At 33.0% G+C, this 20,670-nt stretch overlaps 1 protein-coding gene across 11 annotated transcripts in view; it reads left to right on the top strand.

The window, feature by feature from the left end:
- Positions 1-20,670, top strand: part of LOC128997759 (poly(rC)-binding protein 3-like) — a 167,884-nt gene that overhangs the window by 132,562 nt on the left and 14,652 nt on the right. For 7 of the 11 annotated variants that reach the window (XM_054423424.1, XM_054423425.1, XM_054423428.1 and 4 more), the window contains 4 exons: positions 12,908-12,964; positions 13,886-14,002; positions 15,409-15,672; positions 16,754-16,999. In XM_054423424.1, coding sequence (XP_054279399.1) covers positions 12,908-12,964; positions 13,886-14,002; positions 15,409-15,672; positions 16,754-16,999 — 684 coding nt within the window. The remainder of the gene's footprint in view (positions 1-12,907; positions 12,965-13,885; positions 14,003-15,408; positions 15,673-16,753; positions 17,000-20,670) is intronic. The other 4 variants (XM_054423433.1, XM_054423432.1, XM_054423430.1 and 1 more) reach the window with 1 other exon arrangement.

The raw sequence follows: 20,670 nt of genomic DNA, 5'->3' as shown, positions 1-20,670 counted from the left end.
CATCTTGTTAATTGTTTCAAACAGTACTCATAATATAAACACAATCATTTAAACAACAAATACCCCCGCCGCAGCAAACCTGCCGACTAAGCGAATTTCCATTCGTCTAAATTGATTTTCAGTTAAATATATTTTAATAACATTAGGTTTAACGAGTACCTAGGTTTGCTGCTACAAGGAAACTAATAAAGTGTGTTTTTGAGTAAAATATTGATAGCTTAGTACAAAATAAATAAATTTGCCAAGTTTGATCAAAATATATCCATAAACAAGCAAACTACAACATTTGACAATATTCTCCATAAGAATAACATGGGAATTTTAAATTTACAATTTTTTAAATTTTCTCCGTTACTAATAATTGAACAAAAATACTTTTATATACCAAATTATTTGTTTTTTTAAGCTCTTTAAAAAGGTCTAAAGATCAATCGGGAATTTTTTTGTTTTGAGGGTAAAAAGTGAGAAAAACCAATTTTTACCCCATAAAACCCCCCGTAAAGCCCCGTTCCCATGGTCCGATCGTGCTGGTTCGCAAACTCATTCAAGTTTATCCCGCTTTACACCTTTAAACCAAATTTCATCAAAATCGGACCAAAATTACTCAAGTTATCGCGTTCACGGACGTATATATATATATAAGTCTATATATATATATATACATATATAACAATTTGAACGAATGGTGTTTTTGGCCTCTGGAGACATCAAAATGAAAAAGTAAATCGGTCCCGGGTCTAGGTCTTACCGTGCCACCTACGGTAATAGCTACTTTCCTATAGGGAAATTCGCTAAAACACTATTTTCTAACCTCAAACAGGTCCGAATAATCCAAGGTCAGGCGTCCGAATAATCCAAAAATATCGGTGGAAAGAAATCTGAAATTGACTGACAGACGCCGGCAGAGCCACTGACGGAACTGCGACGGATGGGTGTAGATAGTGCAATAGAAAATCCATTGAAGAATATTTTTGTTAACTGTGACGTGCCTGAAGTGACTGTACTGTGACGTGCCGTAACTGATGTGTGTGAATCGACTGATCAGACAGGATTGTGGCCAACGCTGCCGTCATATGGTCCCCGTCCATCCATGCGTTAGTTGCGTCAATATATACTTTAAATAAATACAAAATGTCCTATCCTACTTGTCTTAAACTATTTACACTTCCAAGAATTTCATCCCTTTAAAATGATTACTCATTATGCCCATGACTCCCAGTCAGCAACAAACTCACGGACACGGTAGTAGAATTCAGATACCTTAAACACAAAAAATACAGGTTTTGACTCAGTTTTTAGATGATTTGGCAAAGAATTGAGGAGCAGAACTCCGTTATAATATAGACATTTTTGAGAAAATGTCTAAATTTAGTGGAGTTGCGGTATTGTGTCTCAAATGAGTATGACAATATGTGTAAACCAGCTTTCCACAGTCAATTTTTTACATTTTTTATATTCTAGATCTATTTGTCAATTCCGTGGTATTCCTCAATTAATAGGGGTACACTTCCATATCTGTTGACACAAACAACCAAATGAGTAATATCGATCGATGTATCGATTATTCGATATATCGTTTGGTTAGTTAGGTAAGGTTAACCTAACCTAACTAACTAAACAATATATTGAATTAGTCTTTTGAATAATCAATATTACTCATTCGGTTGTTTGTGCCAACAGATATAGAAAGTATACCCCTCAATAGTTCCATTCAACACTATAGTGTTAGTTCCAAAAGTTAGTTGTTGTATTCATAAAATCACTTTAATAGGTAAACAATGGTTTGATTTTGTGAAGATTGTTAGTTCTGTGTTAGTTCTAGATGGTACTGGTAGGTCTTTGGCATTTCCAACTAATTCATTGGAAAAATTAACAAATAATAACCTTGGAAACTTGGGGCAGGTTAGCCTCACATTATAGTCAACACATTGTTAAACTTGTACGAATTTAGGTATGCATTAGTTCAAGATGATTTTGTAATTTGTTTGGTTGTTAAAAAACACAACGTATAACACTAACCAATAATACCAAGAAAGCCTGGGAAAACTATAACAAAACATGATAGCCTTTACAGTATTATTTTATGTTTTGCAATTCAAATTAAAAACTTGTAAACTAGCAAATTAGTTAGCTGGATTCTTTATAATTCACTTCTAATATTAACAATAAACAGACTTCGTATCACTATTTACTACATATTTGGTAGTTTTTAATACCTTAAAATGGCACTCAAGTACTTATCATTTGTGTACCAATTTAAATCACATCATATTAATATCACCACATAGGGGCCTACAGATTTTAAAAGCAGCTTGTCTCTTAAATATAAAAAAAACTTATAAATTTATTTATGTACTTTGCCGAGAAAACATAAATCAACCTATCCTTAATACGCAAAAAATCACAGCGTATTAAAAACCCATTTCAAGATTGATGAAGCTTAAAACTCAATTAACCATATCTTACCTAAATCCTCTTAGTTGATTGTGAAACTTTTGATTGGGATTATAGACTATTCTAAGGAAAGGATTCACTTCTAGTTTTGCTTCTTGTTAATTAATTTTAACTCATTTTGCAGAGCTTCCAATTTATTTTAAAAAGGTTTATTTGTGTAATAAAGTTTGCGGGCTTTTTTAACGAAACCATGGTACATTGTTATGATATTCAGGATTGATGTTTAGGATGTATTTGCATTGAGCTTTGGAACTCGCTTCAGCCCACAGGGTAGTTTTCCTTTTCCAAAGATCATGCCTGAATTTGTCTTCTTTTCAGTAGTTCCATTGTTATGATTAATTAGTGAAACAAGCAATTGATAGAATTGCCTTATCCATGTTGACAGTAAAATTACTCGTTTTCCATCAAACAAAAAAATTGCCACGTATACTTTAAAATGTAGAGAAAAACACTTGTGCTCCAACAATAGAATCTGTGTCTAATATCAAATTTACCTTGTATTGTAAACAATATGAAAAGTCATTATTTGTTTAGAAAAGCCTTAAAGTTTACCTATTGCCAATAGTTCACCAAAGAGTTAACTAACGTAATGCATATATCTTTAAATGGTAGGACAATTATCTTACTACTGTATGCGTTATACTAAAATACCCCCGCCGCAGTAAACCTGCAGAATAGGCGAATTTTAATTTACCTGGTTGGATAGTCACTAAAATATTCCCTTATCATATTTATTTTATATTAAAATAACATTATTTTTAATGAATATTAATGTTTGCTGCTACAGGGAAAGTAATAAAGTGTTTCTATTGACATCTTAGTAGCTTACTATGAAACAAAAAACTTTACCAAATTTGATCCCCTAAACCAGCAAACTACAATAGTTTTTTTATTTTCCATAAAAATAGCGTACAAGTTTTAAATTTAAAGTTTTTTTTTAAATTTTTATCCGTAAATATTAGGCGTACACCAACGCTTCAATATACTAAATTATTTGGCTTTTAAACTCTAAAAATAAGTGTAAAAAGAAATGAAAAATGTTGTGTCTCGGGGTCGAAAATAGGAAAAGCCAATCTTTAACTCATAAAACCCAGTTCCTTTAGTTAAATCATGCTGGTTCGCAAACTCGTTGGAATAAATTAAATGTGTGTTTACACGTTTGTACTGAATTTCATCAGAATCGGATGATTTTTTTTCTAATCATCCTGCAAACTATACATATTATATGTGAATTCATACTGATGGTGTTTTTGGCCTCCGGAGACTCAAAACTAAAAAACTAAATATGTCCTGGGTCTATGTCTTACCATGTGACCTATGGTAATGGCTTATTCCTTAAATGGAAAATTTGCTAAAAATAATTTGCCTCATACTAGTTTTATTATTTAAATATTTTTTCTATCATGATATAAAAGACAAACTATTGCGGTAAATAAAATGTACACCGGTTGATTATTATCATATTGGTGATTTGGTAGGGCGACGGACTGTGAGATGACGACTGCGATGCCGTGGGTTCGCACCCCGATCCTCCAAATAAAATTTATTAATACATTAATTTTTACCTTATTGGTTTGTTTATTTTCCTTGCTTTGCGTCATACATTTTAAACGCAGGTTCGAGGTACGTGTTGACAAAGTTTAGGTAAAGAGACATTTTGTTATGTTATATATGCATGTAGGAGATTGATTTACGGAATAATATTACAGATCTGTTTTTACTTTTTCCCCAATGCATAGTATATGTAGGAAGAATTGTTTCCGTCAAAATTTTCGAGTTTGAGTTTTGAGTGGGAATATCCGTTTTGGGTCACACCGAAACTTTTTTGCGAAGTGATATGTGTGTCACTGATACGTGTGTCGACGTGTACAGAGCTACAGACTACACCTGTGGCCTGATTTTGATGGAATTTTGTATGTAGGTACTAATCCATGGTATCTCAAGGTGTATTTCAATTTTTGAAATTTTGATTTTTAAAGGGGTCTTCCTCATAAAACCCCACAAAACAATGGAAGAATTGGATTTTCACAATAACTAATCGAACGATCTTGATTACAGTTCAGTATATTATGACCCTTTTAACTCTAAACAATGTTGTAAAATACCCAATTCCATTAAAATTGCAGTTCAAAAGCTATTTCAATTTTTGTAAATTAACCCATAAAATTGGATAGATACTCCTATAGCTTACCCATGATAATTGTTTACAAGCTAATGGGAGAAAATATGTGTCACTTTGTTCATACCGCTTACCACCACTTTACAATCTACCTTTAAATGCTCCGATATTTGTTTAAGAATTGAATCGAACCATCTAAATGTTATTAACATGCGAATCGAATATAACACATGTATGCTAAGCTGTTTCAAGCTACGTGTTGTTCCTAGTTTAGTGACAATTTCACAAAGTGCTACACCAGGGTGAACAGTCTGAGAAGTACTTTTTTCAAAAGATTTAAAGACTCCTTACATAAGAGAGGGGTTGGGTACAGAGAATGGTAAATGGGTTCTATGATAACGCCATTGAGAACGTGCTAATGTCCTTACATAATTAACCATTATCCTTAACAGCCTATTCAAAACTTACAAACTGATATTACCTTTCTAAACAAATGTCTTCGCCTCAATAAAGTAGACGATTATTAATTTAAAAATCTTTATATACAACCAAGTAGGTGTACACGTGTGTGTTTAAATTTAGGTGTAGGCATTACTGCAATAATTTTATCTTTCACATTCAGTACCATATTAAAAATACCCCCGCCGCAGCAAACCTGCCGTCTAAGCGAATTTCCATTTGGCCGAATTGATTTTCAATTGATCTATTTAAATAACATTAGGTTTAACGAGTACCTAGGTTTGCTGCTACAAGGAAACTAATCAAGTAGTGTGTTTTTAGTAAAATATTGATAGCTTACTATAAAATAAATAAATTTGCCAAGTTTGATCAAAATATATCCATAAACAAGCAAACTACAACATTTTACAATATTCTCCATAAGAATAACATGAGAATTTTAAATTTACAATTTTTTTTAGTTTTCTCCGTAACCAATAACCGTACAAAAACACTTTGATATACTGAATTGTTTGTTTTTTTAAGCTCTTTAAGAAGGTTTAGAGAAAAATTGGGAAATTTTGTGTTTTGAGGGTAAAAAGTGAGAAAAACCAATTTTTACCCCATAAAACCCCCCATAAAACCCTGTTCCCATGGTCCGATCATGCTGGATCGCGAACTCATTCAAGTTTATCCCGCCTTACACCTTCAAACCAAATTTCATCAAAATCGGATAAAAATTACTCAAGTTATCGTGTTCACGGACACATATATATATATATAAATCTATATATATATATATATATACCTATATATATATATATACATATATAAAAATTTGAACGAATGGTGTTTTTGGCCTCTGGGGACATTAAAATGAAAAAGTAAATCGGTCCCGGGCCTAAGTCTTACCATGAGACCTACGGTAATAGCTACTTCCCTATAGGGAAATTCGCTAAAATAACGCATTGAGTTTGTATTTTCGCAAGTAAATCGTGAATTTTTTCTCTTTAAATTTTTACTATCACCATATACAATCTATGTAGCCTAATTATTAGTAAAATTTAGTTGACCTAAAAAGGGGTGACACTTTTGCATTGCCAGATTTGGCTATGAGTCAATGGTGACTGCCAATACTAATAATTGACGTTAGATATATGTGCTGCCTAGAGAACACTTATATTGTTATAAATACCCCCGCCGCAGCAAACCTGCCGACTAAGCGAATTTCCATTTCTCTGAATGATTTTCAATTGAATCTATTTAGGTTTAACGAGTACCTAGGTTTGCTGCCAAAAGGAAACTGAAACTAATAAAGCGTGTTTTAGTAAAATATTAATAGCTTAGTATAAAATAAATAAATTTGCCTAGTTTGATCAAAATATATCCATAAACAAACAAACTACAACATTTTCAATATTCTCCATAAGAATAACATGGGAATTTTTAATTTACATTTTTTTAAATTTTTTCCGTTACCAATAACCGTACAAAAACACTTTGATATACTAAATTATTTGTTTTTAAGCTCTTTAATATGGTCAAGAGATAAATTGGGAAATTTTGTGTTTTGGGGGTCAAAAATGAGAAAAACCAATTTTTACCCCATAAAACCCACCAGGAAACCCCGTTCCCATTGTCCGATCATGCTGGTTCGCGAACTCATTCAAGTTTATCTCGCCTTACATCTTTAAACCAAATTTCATCAAAATCGGACACAAATTACTCAAGTTATCGCGTTCACGGACACATATATATATAAATCTATATATACATTATCCATTATTATCTATATATACATATATATAAAAATTTGAACGAATGGTGTTTTTGGCCTCTGGGGACATCAAAATGAAAAATTAAATCGGTCCCGGGCCTAGGTTTTACCGTGCCACCTACGGTAATAGCTACTTCCCTATAGGGAAATTCGCTAAAATCAAAGTACATGTTTAACCAAGGCATTTATTAATTAAGAACGCATTGAATGCAATTTATTAAACAAACCTCTCTAAATATTTGCACATTTAAACTTTAAATTTGCACATCAGCGAAATCGCTTTAAATTTACTTTTTAGTATAGAAATTCTTTTATTTATGGTTTTAAAAACTACTATTTGGGAACTTTTTCAGAGTATAACTTAGTTAAGGTAAGAGTCAATGCTCACAAGTTTAGATCGACAAATTTATTTAATAAATAAACATCGACAAACTTCGGAAACTAAATAAATTAACACATTAATTGATGCAGTTTGCATCCGTGGCGCCAATCATGTTGGCTAATGATATTTCAAACTCAATCCGTGCCAAGTGGTCCGACTCGCCGGAGTGGTGTGGATTCGTCTTGTCACTTCAAGAGACCCCCCTGTCCCCCCTCAATGCCAATTACAAAGTTGACAACAGCTGTGCTAAAACTCTGCCAATCCTAGCTCTCCGAAACTTCTGAAGAATTAATGGTCGGAGATCGTCTGGTAACTTTTATCTAACCCAGTCAGGGATGATTTAGGTATTTTTATCAGTTGAATGCTACGACTAGGAAGGTCGACTTATTTTTGATGTTTTGTTTGTTTTCCCTTGGCTCCAGTTCTAGGTCAGTCTGTTCCAGTTTTGTTAGTTTTGATGTTTTTAAATTTAAAGAGAGATTTATTTTTTATGGATACAGCAATGCTTTTATTCTATTAATAACCAAGAGACTCTTTTGGTTTATTTCGGGTCGATTCTAGTTTTGTCCTCCCACTTAAGATTCTCATCAGCTCTTAAATTCAATTTACCCTATAACACGTACAGGGTGGATTTAATATTTTATATGGGATATTAAATAACGACTCATGTAAAATTCACAGCTACCTAAAATAAAACTCGTATAGATTTTTTTCGGTTTATATTATTTACCTCAATTAATACCGTACCTTTTATTTTATTTCATGCTAGTTCAATGGTTTGATAGAACTATACACGTGCAGCACAACCTATTTAATATATAACAACAGATCAGGGGTCATAACTCCAAACATAAATTACAGAAGCAAAACTTTCCTGTCAATTCTCTACACTCCCAATCCTCACAATTTTCATAAATCCAAAAGGGCTGTTGGTCATTCCCCTTAAATTTTACAAACTAATCAAACAATGCTACATGGTAAAATATTGTCCATATAAAACAAAAAAATTAGACACGTGTAGGTATGCATGGACCAGTAAACATTGCCGTGAAACCCTGTAAGTGACGGGATTATTGCATTAGGCTGCCAGCTCTAGTTACGTACTATACTGTAGTCAGGGGCTTCCCTTTGTGGGGGGGGATTCACTTGTCTCCACATATTATGAATATCATTCATATGTAGTAGGAATGTTTAATACCTAATTTATGCTACCGCGTTTTTCTTAACTGGTACTAGCAGATGAGTTGGCTAACAATGTCGATTGTTAAAACATTGTGCACTATCTGTTAGAGATCATTCATATAAAACATAGAATTTATCATAAACTATTACGAAATTATGTTTTAATTATGTGTAACATTTCCATTTGAATTCAATTATCATTACTTGATTATCAAGAAAAGTTTACTGTTAATAAATAGGAACTATCTATTTAGGTAGCCTAACTATAAGTACTAGCTAATTTTTTGCAATGCTATAATAACTAATAAATTACTATGGATACCTGTATATTTTTAAAGTGAAATTTTCAAATATTTTATTGTAAAAACAATAATTCTTTAAACATTTTACTGGTTGTGTATTCCTTTTACACATACAATGGTAGCAAGAAAAAAACAACAGCTGGTTTGATATTATGTCAAAACATAAACTCACTATGACACTTGACACAATACACCAATAAAGTTACCGGGTTGATTATGAGAAAAGTCAGTAGGCCTAACTTATTTATGGATTGAAACTGGTCCCAACAATACTTGATGATTGGGTTTTAAATACATTATTCTGCCTAATTAAACAGCTGATCTTCATTAGTACTAAAGCTACTCAGATCATGTCTCTCTATTCTACCCTAATAACAATAATATTGAACTTATTAATCGCTGTATTTAAAATAATGATACAATTTTAAATAGTTTGATTTGTATATCTCAAAAGTCTCACTCTAATACTTGTCACAATACACCAGATTGTTTGATACATGTCAAAACTCTCACTCTAATACTTGCCACAATACACCAGATTGTTTGATACATGTCAGAACTCTCAGTCTAATAATTGTCACAATACACCAGATTGTTTGATACATGTCAGTACTCTCAGTCTAAAGTCTAATACTTGTCACAATACACCAGATTGTTTGATACATGTCAAAACTCTCACTCTAATACTTGTCACAATACACCAGATTGTTTTGTATATGTCAGAACTCTCAGTCTAATACTTGTCACAATACACCAGATTGTTTGGTATATGTCAGAACTCTCAGTCTTATACTTGTCACAATAAGTTACATGTCAGAACTCTCAGTCTAATACTTGTCACAATACACCAGATTGTTTGGTATATGTCAGAACTCTCAGTTTAATACTTGTCACAATACACCAGATTGTTTGATACATGTCAGAACTCTCAGTCTAATACTTGTCACAATACACCAGATTGTTTGGTATATGTCAGAACTCTCAGTCTAATACTTGTCACAATACACCAGATTGTTTGATACATGTCAGAACTCTCAGTCTAATACTTGTCACAATACACCAGATTGTTTGATACTGTCAGAACTCTCAGTCTAATACTTGTCACAATACACCAGATTGTTTGGTATATGTCAGAACTCTCAGTCTAATACTTGTCACAATACACCAGATTGTTTGATACATGTCAGAACTCTCAGTCTAATACTTGTCACAATACACCAGATTGTTTGGTATATGTCAGAACTCTCAGTCTAATACTTATCACAATACACCAGATTGTTTGGTACATGTCAGAACTCTCAGTCTAATACTTGTCACAATACACCAGATTGTTTGGTGTCAGAATTCTCAGTTTAATACTTCTCAGTATAATACTTGTCACAATACACAAGATTTTTTTATACATGTCAGAACTCTCAGTCTAACACTTGTCTTAATACACAAGATTACTGTATATACGTCAGAACTCTCAGTCTAACACTAGTCAGAAGATACTATTATTGACAGTAACATTTACTGGAATGGTCAGGATTGCTATCACTTGCCAACTATCCTGTCCCACTGCTATATTTAGTTCTGGCAGGACAGTGCACTTGCAATTGGTGCATTTATGTATTATCTCCTTCCCTCTATAAGCTAAAGACTATCTGTATTTTGTCTTGAAAGTACAGCCAAGAGAACTAAACATTATTAGGAATAGGAATCATTTTTATGAGGGGGAACAAATGTATTAGAATACCAGTACATAAAACAGCGTGGTATTTTAATAAATATTACATGTATCATGTTTTGTGAAATTTACTAACAGTTATTTAGTAACTTTTTGATTTTATTATCTCATAACTTTAGTTGACCCCATCTAGTGTTATACATAAGTTGATTAGGCTATATAATTTCTTGTTTATTTTCGCAGTTTTGGTTGACCCTGGTAAACATGTTTCATTTAATACAAATGAAAATTAATCTTTGAAATAACAGTTTAGTTAGATCTTTTGTGAAATTAATTTCTGATTATTGTCTTGAAAGATCTAAACAACTGTATTACTTTTTGTCTATTCCTCTGTAGCCTGAACAAAACTTATCTATTGTTCTTCTGCTTTCTTGTATTCTTTTATCAGAGCAAAATATTTATCCAATTTTGAAAATCTTTACATGTAAGTTTACACATTTATTATGTATTTGAATAGTACCATATTTGACTTAAAATGTTACACAAAAAAGTAATAAAAATGAGAAATGAGATAGTTAGATGAACACGGTTTGTAGAGTTGATATGAAATCATGATAGTGTTTACAAGTCTTTGAATAAATAGGGAATAAATCTTTATCAATCGGATATCCTTAGAAATTGCGATTGGTCAATTTGTAATTTTGTTCACTTTTAAACTTCTTTGGTTTACAAAATGTCCTAGATCGTTGTTGTGTGCCAAATTCATGATTGTGTTTGTTGTAAATTATTTTATTTCGAGTGTGACATTGATAATTTTTCAAATAAATTTATCACTTTTCTTTGACATATTTGTTCATGAAATAAAAATAAGAAGTAAATAAAAAACCCACAGTGAGAATTTAAAAGTGTTTAAAAACTGGCTTTGCAAGATCATGGTTCCTAACGCTCCTTTTGTTAAAAAAAGTATGTCATCTATGATTTGCTACAAATTAATATGTGCACACATGTATATATAAACAAAGTGAATGGATAAATAAAATTGATGTTTTCTTATGTTATTAATAGATCCAATAGCTTACATGAGGATGACCAAATCTGTTAACAAGCTTCAGGCTATTGTTGTGTTGTGATTTTTCATGTATCACATTCTCATTATTGCCATCTGCTTTACCTTGGCTCTCGCTCAAAAGTTAATTCAGCTACGCTAATTTCTATTTTTGTTCAACTAGTGAAGTGATGGCTGAGACTGGCCTAGTGTATTATGTTTTGCGTCTTGGCGTTTCGGAAGATTATCTCAGCTGAGCTTTAGTCGGAGTTCAAAAAATTTAAAAACAATCACAGTTTTTGAAATGTAATTTACTTGTTATTGTTAATGCTAACCAATGCTGACTACTCCGAAGTAGTATACTTAAGTGCTTTGCAGTCACTCACGTACTTTTGATAAAAAAAAATTATATTGTATAACTTATAGCTTTCAAAATTATTTTTGGATTAGTACTTAAAGTACTTAAGCAGGATTAGATTAGATTAATAATTTGATCAAAATGTAAATAGTATAAATGAATCTATTGTGGTTTATCAGTTTTTTACCATGAAGGCTAATCTAGATTTATTTCCAAAAGCGCCAACTCAACATTTTAATTACAGGTCATATATCAAATTTTAAGGTCATAAACATGTTTGTCTGTAAGTCTGATTCATAATCTACACTAATAAAAAAAAAAAAAATAGTCATGTTGTTTCTGTAGTTTATGAACTATCTCCAAACAAACACACATGAATACCCCCACCACAGTATACAGTACCTGCAGACTAAGCAAATCTCTATTTATCTGAATGGATTTTCACTAGAATATTCCCTCATAATTGACAGATTCATTTTCTATTTAAATAACGTTAGTTTTAAGGAGTACTTAGGTTTCCCGCCACAGGGTGTGTGATAATATGTGTTTTTACTGAATTGTTAATAGCTTAGTATAAATTTAACAAATTTGCCAAATTTGATAAAAATATATCAAAAAAGCAAAATATAAAAAAAGCAAATACAACAGTTTATTTCTTCTCCATAAGAACAACATGAGCATTTTGTATTAGGTTTTTTGGAATTTTCTCCGTAACCATTAGCGTACAATAACGCTTTAGATGTACTAATTTATTTATTTGTATCTAAGGTCTATAAACTGGTTTGGACAGAAATAGCAAAATTTTATGTTTTGGGGTCGAAAATGAGAAAACCCTTGTTTCATCCTACAAACGTTGTTCCCTTAGTCCGATCATGCTGGTTCACAAACTCGCTTGAATACATGTAGGTTTATGTTTTTACCAAATTTCATCATAATCGAATGATGTTTATGCAAGTTATCATGCGTAAAATGCATAATTATATGAATCTGAACGGATGGTATTTTCGAAAAAAGTTAAGTAGGCCTAGGTCTTACCAATTACCATGAGACCTACGGTAATAGCTTAATGGGGAATTAGCTAAAACCCACCATTTCTTATTGCACTCCAATACTGCTAAGCATCACTGATTTGATCATGTATCTGTATTTTTACAAACAATACAGTTGGTTTTCTATTTCAGGAAGTTGGAAGCATTATCGGCAAGAAAGGAGAGATTGTGAAAAGATTCCGGGAAGAGGTAAGATTTTCAAAACAGTATGGTCTAGTTCCTAGTAACTGTACAGTTTGTTGTATAAAATATAAATAAAACATTACAATATAAATTTTGTAGATATCGCCTATACAACTATATACAAAATACTAGGAGCCTTGATCTAATATTCCAAGGGCTTCAACATTGGTCAAAGCTCTAATTGTGATACTGAACAATTTTGTAAAATAATTTGTGATTTTAAATCCATATTCAACTAGTTCAATTGATTAAAACGCAAAATTGCATTTCCTAAAGACAGTGACAATCTCACCTGAATTAAATATATAAGAACATTTTAAAAGAATCTGAGCATTAGTAAACAAAATGTGCACGTTCACCAGCATTTATAGTCTTCTACAAATTCTCATATTCATTTCTCTAACTGCCAAGAAATTATAGATGATTTGGTGGCTCAGTTGGTAGCGCGACAGATGATGAATCCACAGAAATGTTTTGAGTTTATGCAAATGTATCACTGCAGTTAATTCTTTACTGCATACCACCCTTTGCTTCGCTAGTTAGATTCCACCCTAGCAACCATAGGCACATATGGGCAAATGCAAGCTTAAAAAGAACCCACTTGCTCTTGTATGGATAAAAAGGAAAACTACCTTGTGTAGTCACTAACAGTTTGAAAAAAAATCTGTAATATAAAAAACTTCAAGAGTCATTGTTTGGTAAATTTTATTAAATTTGAACTATATTGGGGAGCAATTTAGAATTTCTGCAAAAATCACCCAAGTTGAAATATCTCTTATAGAACTGAAGCTGAAGATGTGTGTCAACAATGAAGAAAATGTGCGAGCAAATAGCTTTGTGAAGCCGCACTTAAGATATATGATGTTAAGATCCTTCTTTACTAGTTTTTGTTTCTAGCTATTTGATTTGTTTTATTATTTGTTTCAGTCTGGAGCCAAAATAAACATATCTGATGGATCATGCCCAGAGAGAATCGTCACAGTTACTGGACACACAAATGCAATTTTTAAGGCGTTTACTCTCATCTGCAAGAAATTTGAGGAGGTATACATAGTTAATTTTGTATTTCAATCTATTTTGCAGCACTGTTTGATTGTCTTATATCATTTACTGTTGTACAACTTCTGGAAGTTATTGTGAACAAAAAATCCTTGTCAGCAGTTTAAAATAAGCAGGTTGAAACATGTTTCAGTGGAATGCTATTGGAATCCCAATTGGTTCTTTGGCAATTTCAATACCACATACATATTTAACATGCACTATGTAATAAATGAAATCAACATGATCCATGAGTTCATTTCATTCAATTGATATACTTGTTTCTTTGGAGTGCTGCTCTTTTTCTGCTAACTTAAACTCATATATTAGTCATTATTGTAGGTTCGAAGCTATCATAATAAACTTTAATCCTACAATTTACTTACCACTTACAGATGCAAATATGATCTGAAACAGTTTATTGAATTGAAAAATTGGTCTCGGTTTGAAAAATGTTTTCTACAGAAAAGTTTCTTCAGGTGAAAAAGTCCTCTTCAAGCCAACCATTATATTAAGCCCTGTGCTCTGCAAACACCCCACAATAGTTATTTGTGTAACTAGTGGTGAAAGTGGCACTTTGCTGCACACGAGAGCAATGTTTACGCACGAGCCTGCGGCTCGTGCGGAAAGATCTCGAGTGCAGCAAAGGCCTTTTTCACTCGTGTTACACATTATATTTTTCCTACAGTCACTATAAAGCATATAAATAATTTGTCTTTCAAACACTATACAACACGTTTTTAGGTTCAGCTGGCAACACAAATGGCGCCCTAGAGAAAGTAGTACCCGCGGTCCGTATCACTCCGCTATTTTTCCTCGGCAAGAAATGTGCTCCGCGTTTTGAGAATATAGTTCCGCGTGTTTTTGTAATTTGAAGTGGTTTCCGCGCCAAAAAAAAAATACTTTAAAGGTATTTTCTTGTTTATTAAGATCGTAGGAATGTTTTAAAAACGTTTGAAAGAAAAGTCCAGAAAGTTCAGAAATACCGAAACTATAAACACAAAATGACAGGTTAAATCGTAGTTATAATAGTCAATCAGCTGCTCATAGTATTATTATCTTGAAGTGTTGCCAACCTATTTCCAAGCGTACACGGATTACGTGCATAATAGAACCACGCTGTTTTGTGTTGTTTCGTTGGAATCCTGATGTGCGGCAAAGTATAAACCGTACGACAAAGTATAAACCGTACGGCAAAGTATAAATATGCAGCAATTAACAGCTTTCTGTACTATAAACAGTATAAGGAAGCCAACTTTGTTGGGTGACTGTGGGAAAAGTATTTTTTTCCTGTAAAATGAACATGTTCACAACGCAAAACTTTTTTGATTTCAATTAGCTGCCAACTAATATTCTATTCTTTGCAATAATTTCTTCTCTCATTTCTCCTTTGTCATTTATCCTTTTTCTAGTTCCAGGAGTTGCAGAATGGTGGGGGAGGTGGAGGGGGCCCCCGACCCCCGATCACTCTGCGACTGATTGTTCCCGCCTCCCAGTGTGGCTCTCTGATTGGCAAAGGAGGTTCCAAGATTAAGGAGATCCGAGAAGTGACTGGAGCCAGCATCCAGGTGGCTTCTGACATGTTGCCGAACAGCACAGAAAGAGCTGTCACTATCACGGGAACTAGCGATGCTATAACCCAATGCATCTTCCACATTTGTTGTGTCATGCTTGAGGTAACCACCTCCTCCTATAGTAGGTGTGGTGGAACCTGTATCCTGACCCTTTGTCTACCTAGGACTGACCCACGCCTTAAACCATTTGCCAGTCCCCAGTTAGACAGGTCAGGAGACAGTTTCCATCATACTGAGGTCATTTTACAAAGTTTTCTCTTAAAACCTTGACTGCTTGGTAAGAGAGGCTGAAAGGAAAATCTGGGGTATTTAAATAGTCAGCCTAAAAATTGCAGTGACACATAATAACACTGTCTGTCACAAAGTTGTAATTTAACTGATAACTTAGCCCTTTCACTAGACCTGACCTGACGGAGAATGAGGACCTGTGAACAAGGGTGCACAATAAGCTGTTCTAGCTGTGATCCAATCCCATGGTAACTTGTAACCCTGTCCCTCTGTAAAAAAAAAAGAAAAAAAGCCTGACCTTTGAAGGTAGGTTTTTCTGCGCTCTAGGGTAGGTAGAAACTTTGTATACTCCTTTTTAAGTTCATCTTGGAGTGTGGAGTGTCCATGAATTGTGTATTTTAAATAACATACTCAGCAACTAATTATCTCTAAAGTATCGATACCTGCAGAATACTCTTTAACTTTTTTACTTGTTTCATTCATTATTTTACTACTAAACTAATTTTGTTCATGCGAAAGTCAAAGTCAAAATCATTTAGTCAAAAAAATTCATCCATGAAAAGTATAAAGTTACAAGAATAAGTAAAATGCACACTAGTACTTTCAAGACAGTTGATTTAAAAATAGGGACATATTGATAGATTACGGGTAACTAAACAGGGAGGTCAATTTAAATTAATATTTATTTATTGTGAGGAGATGTATTAGTGTGCGTCCAAGCACCAAGCCGGTCAGTGGGTGAGTAGCCTGCAGTGGAGAGGATTTGTCAACTTCATAACGTTAAGAGCAATAGTAACTCTAGCATTACAGATAGTTTTATAAAGCTGAATTAGGTACTTAACGCCAGTAAAGGAAAACATGATCCTTTTTGATCTAATAAACTTTTTTGTAATGAAACCTATTTTAATTCTTTAAGGGTTCGTAAAAGACTTACTCTCACATTTTCTTCTTGCAGTCTCCACCAAAGGGTGCGACCATTCCGTACCGCCCCAAGCCCCCGGTTGCTGGACCCGTGATCCTCGCAGGAGGTCAAGCTTATACCATCCAAGGGAACTACGCAGTACCTGCACACGGGGACGTAAGTAGCCCCTGTCTTCCTCTGGGGCCCCTGTACCCCCCGGCGGGGCTCTGCGACCCTCTGCTCAAGAACGGACACTTGCAGGCCGCTCTGCCTCCGCAGCATCTGGCCGCAGCAGTTGAAGTAAGTTGCACCCCCCTCCCTCCCCCCACCACTACCACTCATGGTTACCTAGAACTTGCGGTAATTTATACAAACAAAGTAGACCTAATGACTTGGACTTAAAATACATAGCAACCTCATTCACACAAAATTATGTAAGCCTTGGGTTAAACTCGTAGAGTTTCAAAATGATGATTCACTTTCGGCCCTCTCTTGATTCTGCATGCATAAACAGTTTTTTTTATATTTTTGTATTTAAATAATACAACAGATGAGTATTTGTCAATGGAGTTTGTATCACTTATCGTACCAATACTCTGGGTAACTGTGCTACCACCTAGTCACTGCTGTCTTTCTCTCTGTCTTTGTCTATGATCCTCCTTCATTTCTCACTCCATGGCTACTCAAACGTTTGATACATGTTTTGGGCATCTTTTCTTCAACTTTAGAATTGATCAAATCATACCGTAGTTTCTATGTCAGTACTTGTTGGGGGAAAACACCTTTGTTATTGATTTATGTTGCACTATTAAGTCCTTTCGAGTTTGATTGATAATAAATCAGGCCCTCAATGGTGGATTGTGATTATTTATGCCAATTTAACCTAATTTTGAGTTCTTATTCATTTAAAAAAGTTTACAAATCACGGTCAAAAGAACTTTGAAAATTTAATTTAAATATCCAAACAATGCATATCAAAGCTATTTCCAATATGTGTTCTATATTTTGTACGGGCTAAATCTAATAGTAACAAACACACAAGAAGTAAACTTGAAAGTCTCACACATCTTAATCAGAGAAACGTTACCCAAGTATATTTGAGTATATTCTACTCTACTCAAGTATAAGTTGTAATAACGGTGAGTAGCAAGGGAGTGACTGTAGCTTACATAAGAGCATCTGTTTCCATTCCTTGGTGTCTCAAGTAGTAGTAGATGCTTCTTGCTTACACTACTAACTAATGCTTACAAGAGAAGTAAGAAAGCCTAGCGTTAGATAACTTACTTTACGCTTTTTACCTAAGAGTTGGTTTCATTAACGAGCGCATGATTGAGTAGTCGCTAGGTCTGTAGTTGATTAAATCACATTTCAGATTCAAATTTTGTTTTGAATTGGATGGTAATTAAAACTGTAGCCATTTTAAGAGTGAGGAAAGAAAACAGGGGTGGGTTTTTAAGTAGCCATTTTTGAGGCTGGGCACTTTGGTTGAAAAGTCCTAATATTAAAAATGTATAATTTAAATATAGTATAACAAGGAATTTCTTTTGTATTTTAGAATCGGATTAGAGTTAAAACAGCTTTGTTTTTACTTATATTAAATTTTCTTTGATGAGGGGAACGTTTTTAAGTAATAGAGTATTGGGAGAGTTAAGATGTTTTCCTACTAAAATACACACTTAACTATTAACTGCACAATGAGGCATTTGAATATATTAATAAAAAGTAAATGTGTTCTACATTTCACTGCATATCTTATCAAATGGTGTTTATTTGCTTGTCTCCATATTTTGGCAACAAGTGTTCTCAAGTAAATTAGAGGTGCTTCTTTCCTCACTTTTTAAGATGATGGATCAAATTTACACTTTAAAGTATACTCCTACAAATGATCCAAAATCATCAAAAGTTTAAAAGAAAATATTTAATTTTTAATTTTTAATGGAATCTAATTTATAACTTGTGACATTTAAATTGTTACAAGAGTTTTCTTTATTGTGTACAAGCTTAAAATTTGATGAATTCTTTGTTATGTTCACATTTTCAATCGTATACATAAAAAAAAATATTCTTTACCAATCATAATTTTTGGGTGTAAAATCTAATTTAAATTCAACATACATTTAAATGCTTATTTTGTAGACAACTTAACATAGTTGCTTATTTGAACTGCTTGAGTGAATGGTTTATAGTGTTTAGAGAGCTAGCTGAACTTTAGTATTTTGTCTTTGTGTTTTTTTAAGATTTTAAGATTTGAAGACATTCTTTTGTATATGTGAAACAATCTATAAATATGTGCTCTGAATTAATCTTGTAAATGGTTTAAACTTTGTTCTTTGGAATATTCTTAATTGATCTTACTATAAGCTAAAGGAAAAAATTTCAAAAAGTTAGAGGAACTCAAGTTTTTGTTATAGCTTTCAAATATACCCATAGATTAATGTTTGGTGTTATACCTATCAACAGTGGTAAGTATATATCTATTACAGGGATTTAATGTTTACCAACTTTTACAAATGAAGTTATGAAAAGTAATATTTTGTAAGGGTACTTAAGGGTAATATTTTCAACAAGAATCATTTCATGAATCACATACTGTGTAAGTCATCAATACTCATGCTCATCTAAAATATTATATTTTATCTTAGAATAGTTTTATAAGAACTGGCTGTGGGTAATTTATAATTTTAGCTGCAAAGATGCATGGGTAATGTCTTAGTGACAAACAGACATTTGTCAAAATTTATTATTATAAATTCATTCAAACCCTTTTCTTGGGTATATTTTCATGGTTTTTAACAATCAAACAATAATGCAGATGATTGCACTACAGCATTCAAGTTATTCATCTGGGTTTAAGAGTTTTCACTACAAGTTGTTATAGTTAATAATTACGTAAATGCACAGTCAATAACTTTGCGGGACATTGACCATTCAGTTTTCTTTTTCCTCTTCAATCAATTCACACTTGACCTATATTTTTGCTTAAGTCACCTAACTTCTAACCACAATTTGGGACCTTTGCTCCTCAACTCTATTTGTAAAATATCTTACTCAAATGAGTATCCAACTTAAGTAGTAAGTTGAGTTTGGTCATTAACTGGCTCAAATGAGTTTGACTTCAAACCGTGTGTAGGAATCGCTGTAACGTAACTCAAGTTATTGACTTGACCCATTGATTATGTGTATGAGCCACTGATTCCTTTTATTCCTATTATCGTGTGAGATGACTCGCCTGATAATTATAGTAGTTGCGTTCTTTTGCTGACTTGAGTATAGTCAAAATTTAATAGTTTGACTTGGAATCATGAGGAAGAGCCATTTTCACTCGACTCAAGTTGAAAATTAACTGACTTGTTCCATCACTAGTTCTTGATGATTGGTGCTCAATGAAAACTTAATTTGACAATTTTAACTTTTTTATGTGCTATATTTTTTGGTTATAAATACTACAGAACTTCAATCACTGATTTCAGTCCCACATTTTATGATTCGGTCATAAAACACTTATCCCCACCAGGAAGCCTGAAATGCATCTTTGTAGCAAATTGTCAATCAGTGTAGCTAGTCTAGAGGGTCTCTTAAGCATGGCTTTTTCCTCTGCTTGCGAAGCCTCATCTTACTTTTTGTTCATTTTATTTGTTTCACACCAATTTTTATGTCCCTTTTTTGTTGATTCCCACATTTTGGAGGGGGGTGCGACTTTGTCGTACGGGGTATTGGGGACCCCAACCCTAGCCTAGCATAGTTTATATTTTTGTTTTACTATTTCTTACAGTTTAAACCCTTTTTATCAGGTTTGGTAAGTTAAATTTCAATTTAATAAGTAGGGTACAGCCTAGTTTATCTAAAAAGTGTTGATAAAAATAAAACAAAAATAATAGTTTAATAATTAAAAAAAAATATGTTACACGTCATAACCTGCTTGCTGTAGATATAAAATATTTTATTAGGACTATTTTAATGTAGTTTTTTGT

Source organism: Macrosteles quadrilineatus, unplaced genomic scaffold (assembly GCF_028750875.1).
Source record: "Macrosteles quadrilineatus isolate MER2022 unplaced genomic scaffold, UCM_ALF_1.0 Scaffold_7__1_contigs__length_78375512, whole genome shotgun sequence".
In the NCBI taxonomy this organism is placed as follows: Eukaryota; Metazoa; Arthropoda; class Insecta; order Hemiptera; family Cicadellidae; genus Macrosteles; species Macrosteles quadrilineatus.
Note: the sequence above shows the minus strand (reverse complement) of the source record. Positions and strands in the feature narration are given on the sequence as shown.